The sequence below is a fragment of the Marmota monax genome, unplaced genomic scaffold (genome assembly GCF_021218885.2).
Source record: "Marmota monax isolate L192 unplaced genomic scaffold, Marmota_monax_Labrador192_F-V1.1 WCK01_AAM20220418_F8-fsc00046, whole genome shotgun sequence".
In the NCBI taxonomy this organism is placed as follows: Eukaryota; Metazoa; Chordata; class Mammalia; order Rodentia; family Sciuridae; genus Marmota; species Marmota monax.
This window is the reverse complement of record NW_026692486.1, coordinates 3,416,075-3,422,754: the sequence shown is the minus strand read 5'-3', so window position 1 is coordinate 3,422,754 and position 6,680 is coordinate 3,416,075. Positions and strand designations below refer to the sequence as shown.

General features: G+C 42.8%; 1 protein-coding gene across 1 annotated transcript; it reads right to left on the bottom strand.

The window, feature by feature from the left end:
- Positions 1–3,858: 3,858 nt before the first annotated feature.
- LOC124091918 (SHC-transforming protein 1-like) lies at positions 3,859–5,547 on the bottom strand. Its single transcript, XM_046443142.2, is given in 2 exon segments — positions 3,859–4,781; positions 4,783–5,547. Coding segments are annotated over 2 exon segments (1,422 nt in total). The 5' UTR covers positions 5,533–5,547; the 3' UTR covers positions 3,859–4,109.
- Between the last annotated feature and the right edge of the window lie 1,133 nt (positions 5,548–6,680).

The window sequence follows — 6,680 nt, the reverse complement described above, 5'->3', positions numbered from 1 at the left end:
TGGTGAATAACATTTATTGATTTCCGTATATTGAACCAGCCTTGCATCCCAGGGATGAATCCTACTTGATCATGGTGCACAATTTTTTTGATATGTTTTTGTATCCGATTCGCCAGAATTTTATTGAGGATTTTTGCATCTAGGTTCATTAGAGATATTGGTCTGTAGTTTTCTTTCTTTGAAGTGTCTTTGTCTGGTTTAGGTATCAGGGTGATGTTGGCCTTGTAGAATGAATTTGGAAGTTCTCCCTCTTTTTCTATTTCCTGAAGTAGCTTGAAAAGTATTGGTATTAGTTCCTCTTTAAAGGTTTTGTAAAACTCTGCTGTATACCCATCCGGTCCTGGGCTTTTCTTAGTTGGTAGTCTTTTTATGGTTTCTTCTATTTCCTCAATTGATATTGGTCTGTTTAGGTTGTCTATATCTTCCTGACTCAATCTGGGCAGATCATATGACTTAAGAAATTTATCGATGCCTTCACTATCTTCTAATTTATTGGAGTATAAGGATTCAAAATAATTTTTGATTATCTTCTGTATTTCTGAAGTGTCTGTTGTGATATTGCCTTTTTCATCCCGTATGCTAGTAATTTGAGTTCTCTCTCTTCTTCTCTTTGCTAGCATGGCTAAGGGTCTGTCAATTTTGTTTATTTTTTCAAAGAACCAACTTTTTGTTTTGTCAATTTTTTGAATTGTTTCTTTTGTTTCGATTTCATTAATTTCAGCTCTGATTTTAATTATTTCTTGCCTTCTACTTCTTTTGCTGTTGTTTTGCTCTTCTTTTTCTAGGATTTTGAGATGAAGTATGAGATCATTTATTTGTTGGTTTTTTTCTTTTTTTAAGGAATGAACTCCACACAATGAATTTTCCTCTTAGAACTGCTTTCAATGTGTCCCATAGATTCCGATATGTTGTGTCTGTGTTTTCATTGATCTCTAAGAACTTTTTAATTTCCTCCTTGATGTCTTCTATAACCCATTGATCATTCAGTAACCTATTGTTCATTCTCCAAGTGATGTATGCTTTTTCCTTCCTTCTTTTATCATTGATTTTCAGTTTCATTCCATTATGATCAGATAAGATGCATGGTATTATCTCTACTCCTTTATATTGTCTAAGAGTTGCCCTGTGACATAATATATGATCTATTTTTGAGAAGGATCCATGTGCTGCTGAGAAAAAAGTGTAACTGCTTGATGTTGGGTAGTATATTCTATATATGTCAATGAAGTCTAGGTTATTAATTGTGTTATTGAGTTCTATAGTTTCCTTATTCAACTTTTGTTTGGAAGATCTGTCCATTGGTGAGAGAGGTGTGTTGAAGTCTCCCATGATTATTGTATGGTGGTCTATTAGACTCTTGAACTTGAGAAGAGTTTGTTTGATGAACATTGCTCAATTTATATTAAAACTCCTTTATTTAGAATTTTTGTACCAATGTTCTTGAGAAGTGATGACCTATAATTTTCTTCACTTGCAATATTTCTGTGAAGTTTTGATATCAAAGTGTGGTAGGAAGCAGTCCAACTTTCAATATAAATCTCTATTTTCTGAAAGAATTTATATAAAATTGGTATTATTTTCTTAAATGTGTAAGAGAATAGAAACAGGATTTTTTGTGTATAGGAAAATTTATTATTATGAATTCAATTTCTTAAATACATACAAGGTTATTAAGATTTTCTATTTCTACTTATGTTGATTTTGGTAACTGTTTTCCTGTGAATTTGTTTATGTCATAAAAATTATCTGATGACTAAATGAGTTCTTGGTTTAAAAAAAAATGGCAGAGAAACAAAGAAAGAAACAGTTGCAAATGTAGAGAAGGCCAAGCATGTATGGTGGCTTCACTTTATAACAATCCATTCTCATGGAAACTAACCTGGTCCTGAGAGAACCACATTAATCCCCTCCAAGAATGTGGCACCCCTATGACCTTATCACCTTCCACTGGGACCCACCTCTTAGAGGTCCCACCATCCCTCAACATCAACACACCAGGGACCAAGATTCTAGTACCTGAACATTTGGGAAACAAACCGTATTCAAGTCATATTTTTTTAAAAGCTGAATAGTAAGTACATAGATTTTTTACCATTATTCTTTGTATATTATTTCCTATTTATTAAATACATAATTTTAAAAATTGATTTTAAAGAGTAATATAGGTTTGGTTCTTATCTTCCAGTGGTTTTCTCTGCTTCTTTGTTTACTGAGTTGATGAACATGGAATGGTCGCTCATACTTCTGAGTAGACAAGATTCTATTTTGAAGGCAGGAAGGAAGCAGCCCCAAGGGGTCTATTTGGGTACAGAAAGCAGCAAGCCTCAGTTCAGCATCAAACCAAAGCCTTGTTTTCCAACATAGTCTATGAAAAGTCCAATATTGGGGGTAATGAAATGGTGCTTTGATATTTAATTTTATCCAATCAATTCTCTTGAAACACCTCCACAAAGAATGAACAGAATGAATCCCCCCTATTGAGACTGCACACAAATACTTACAAAGAATTATTTCCAAGAGATTTTTAAAGTTATAATGACAATCAGAAATGCCATGTCTTTAGTCCACTCTTTGTGCCAAGTCAGAATTTTTCTCAGATAAAGTGAACAGTAATTTTATTCAAAATTCATTTTTTTTAAAGAAATACGGACTTTAATGAAGACTTTCCCTTTGGTATAACTGAGACCCGTGGAAACATCCAAACAAAAAGAGGCGGCGGCCAGAATTTAACGGTGATCCTCCCGGATCCCCAGGCCTAAAGAGCCCGCAGGGCCGGTTTCCGTCTGTCTCACCAGGGTCGCGCCTAAAAGATGCTCCACACCTGGAGGTTTTAAGCTACCACTTTGTGACATTGTACCAATACTCAGCCACACTTCCCAGCCTCACGGTAAGGGACCCAAACTCAGTCCCAAGACTAAATCAGTTTCTGCTGCAGGTCTTACATTAAAAAAAAAAAAATGCTGCCAGTCCTAGTTAACTCTGAGAAAAATGCCAATTGTAAAAGGACTTGGAAAAGTCAAAGAGGTGATATATAAATGTAATCGATTATCATCATTTTGTGCTCAAAAGCCATGGAAAACAAGATTAGGAAAATAAATCTATAGCCCTAAAGTATATGCATATAAAGTAAAAACTGAATGCAGTTCCAAATCTACAGATAGTATTTGGGAATTGTCCAGTGCCTTAGAGTCTTAATACCCCTGTTCCCGCCTCCACAAAACCCACCTGGGTCAGTTTACTATATGTACAGGAGGCCCAAATTCAGCCACCCGAACTGCCATAGCACTGCCACAGATGGGGAGGCAGGGTGGAGCTACAGGATGAAGGGCTACTTTGGCTGTAGAGTAAAACATGCATGCAACAGAGAAAAGGCGGAGCTTACGAAATGTATATACAGACCCCTTGTGCCGAGGGGCCCCAGCCAGGAGGCACTGAGCAGGGGAGGGGTCCAACTACCCCCTGGCCTGTAGGGGGGCTCTGGAGCAATCTCTAAGGGTTTTGTATCCCCAGGGAGAGGGGATACAGCTGCCAGCCCTGCCTCTGTTCTCCCATCCCAAACTGGAGGGATGCTGAACAAGAAGAGGGCAGGGTTCCAAAAGCCAAAAAGGTGTCAACACCCCTGTCCTTGAATTCAGGGGCCTCTTTGCATAAAATATCTTCAGACCTAGGAGATGGTCAAAGGCACAAAGTTTAAACACTAGGGCAGAGGGGGACTGAGAGGGGTCAGGGGTACCCTGAAGCCCAGGGTGGACCAGAGGTGTGATTTGTTTCCGCTTCCCCAGAAGGTTGATTGCTTCGCTGGGCTTATCACCACAGGGCATATTCCATTACAAGCACCTGCCTTCTTGAGGAAGATTGGCACAGGAAAGGCCCAGGCAAGGAGGCCACTCTGTACATTAATACTTTGGTGAGGTTTGGGGAGAAGCAGGGCTCTACCCCAGGCTCCTGACAAATCCTCCCTCAGCTGGATACTAAACCCAGAGTCCACACTACACCCAGCTCCTACCCGAGGCCAAGCCCCACAGAACACTCCCAAGTGAGTTCCTGAGAGTTAGGAAGGAAGGTGGAGGGGGTTGGAGAGCATCTTCTGGGAGAGAGGCTGGGAAGGATCACAGTTTCAGCTCCACAGGTTGCTGTAGACACAGTTCGCTGCCCGCAGAGATGATGGGCAAATGATTGTCCATGTGGTAGCTGATGAGATGACTGACACTCTCAAAGCGGTGATCCTTTGTCCGAACCACACCCTCAGGATCCACCAGAAGCAGGTGCTTGGGCTGCCCACTCTGCAGGCCAGTGAGCACGTACTGGCCAGGTGTGGTGGTGCTCTCTCGCACCAGGAAGTCCCCGTTGAGCTGAAGCAGCGCCTCTGCCTCCCGCCGATTCAGCTTCCCGTGGAACCAGGGCTCCCCTCGGAGCTGTTCAGCCATGGACATGGACTGGGGTTGGGGAGGTACCCGAAGGGCATCTTCAAAGGGTTTCATATCAAAGAGGTCCCGGGGTACACTGCCATTGACAGCAGGATTGGGGGGCCCAGCCCCACCCCCTGCTTGCCGGGCCTTGTCTAGGTTCTGGACATTGACATAGGAGGGATCATCGAAGAGCTCTCTACCTGGGCAGGGGGGTGGAAGTGGTATCTGTTTACGGACTTCTGGGTCTCCCCCGGAAGACTGCCCGGCAGGCAGTGTAGCTCCCAGGTGGCTAGAGGTCTGGACACTGGGTGGAGTGGGGCGAGCAACTCCTGAAGGGGCTCCTTCCCGAAGCCTCATGTCTACCACCCCCCCCTAGAGGGGGCTCCTTCCCCGGAAAGTCATTATAGTACTGATGGTCAGGTGGCTCTTCCTCCTCCTCATCCCAAGCGGAGCCATCAAAACCAGCCATCCTGTCATGAGGGGTGACCAGCTTGGGTGGGTTCCTGAGGTATTGTTTGAAGCGCAACTCGAAGGCCTGGCCAATAGTGCTGATGACATCCTGGGCGAGCCCTTCTGGACACTCCAGTATGTGGCAGGCTCTCTGATTCACAGGGTCTTTGGCAACATAGGCGACATACTCGGCTGTGTCCGGATCCCCGCTGGACGCAAATGAGATAGACTGCATGTGGTGGTTGGCAATGATCTGTTTGCAGTCTGCGGCCATGAGATTGAGGCTGCTGGTGGAGACGGTGAGAGTGATTGGCATTCCAGCAAATTTCAGGTTACTCCTCCCCAGGATAGAGCTGAGTGGGCGGCTGCAGGGCTTTCTCCTCCTTGTTGCCCCCTTAGCACCCGGCACAGCCTCACACACCAGACTGATGGCCTCCCTGGTGACCTGAGTCCGGGTATTGAAGTCAAGGGCACGCATGGACTGCAGGACCTCCACACAGCCCATGTACCGAACCAAGTAGGAAACCCCGGGTCCCATGACTTTGTCGTTGGGATGCAGCCAGCCCCTCGTGGGCTTATTGACAAAGCTCCCGTGGCGGGTCCACTCCTCGCCCTTCAGCTGGCCCCCTTCCACCCGAGTCCTGCGCCCGCCGCCTCCACTCAGCTTGTTCATGTCCAGGGCCTCATGGAGTCTCCGCACCGCACCCGAGCCAGTCTGGTTGCGGATCACGCCACTGCCTGCTTAAGTTGCCGCTCTAACTTTCTCCCTGACCTGGCCTCCCCAGAGAAACTTTATTACACTCACTTCCGGCCTCACTAACCCTTGACCCTCCACCTCATGGTCCCTCCTCACCCGTCCCTTATTCAAAAATTTAAAATGAATCTTTAACAGACTATCAATAGGGATCCAAGTCATTGTGATTAAAACTGTCCATGATGTGCACCAGGCACATTCATCCCATTGTACATGCTATATTTGACTTTTTACCAAAAGCAATCTTGATGGATGTCATAAAATGAATGCAATTCAGTCTCACATTCTTAAAAAATATTGTCTCGTTAATTTAAATTTCACAATATTAAAATAAATACAATTTAGTGCTGCCTATTAGAGGAGCCCCAGCACTTAGCTAATTTTGACCATTATATATTAAACTTTTTATTAAAGAGTGCTCTTTAAAAAAATAAAAGAAAGAAAGAAGTGGGTGCTATATTCAAAGATTTTTCAGTCACATTTGAATTTTCATCAATACCAAAGTAAATATAGGCTACTAGGTGGTACTATTTATATCTGTGTTTTCATCAGGTACAAGTTTTTAAAACTCTACAAATATCTCCATACCTTCAACATTCCAAGGCACATTATTTCTAAGTAGCTTATATCTGTAAATGCTTAATTCTGTTTAGGACACAATTTCTGCTGCATTCAACCCTTAATCTCACAAACTCCCCATCTCCAAAAAGTTTTGATATCTGGCCAATATTTTTCAATTATCATAACTGCATTTTAAATTATCTGTACCTATTTACCAATATTCCAAAACAAGCCTATTGTAATTTCAGTTGCTTAATCAGGTCTTTAGGTTTCTCTTTTTAAATATTTTAAAAAAAAAATTTAGTTATAGATGGACACAGTATCTTAATTTTGTTTGTTTATTTTTATGTGGCACTGAGGATCAAACCCAGTCCTTCCACATGTGCAAGCCAAGCGAGCCACAACCACAACCACAACTGTGGCCACTGAGCCACAACCCCAGCCACTAGGTTGCTCTTTTTATCAATTATTTTTACCTTGTATCAGTCATAGGCCTAGAATGGTTT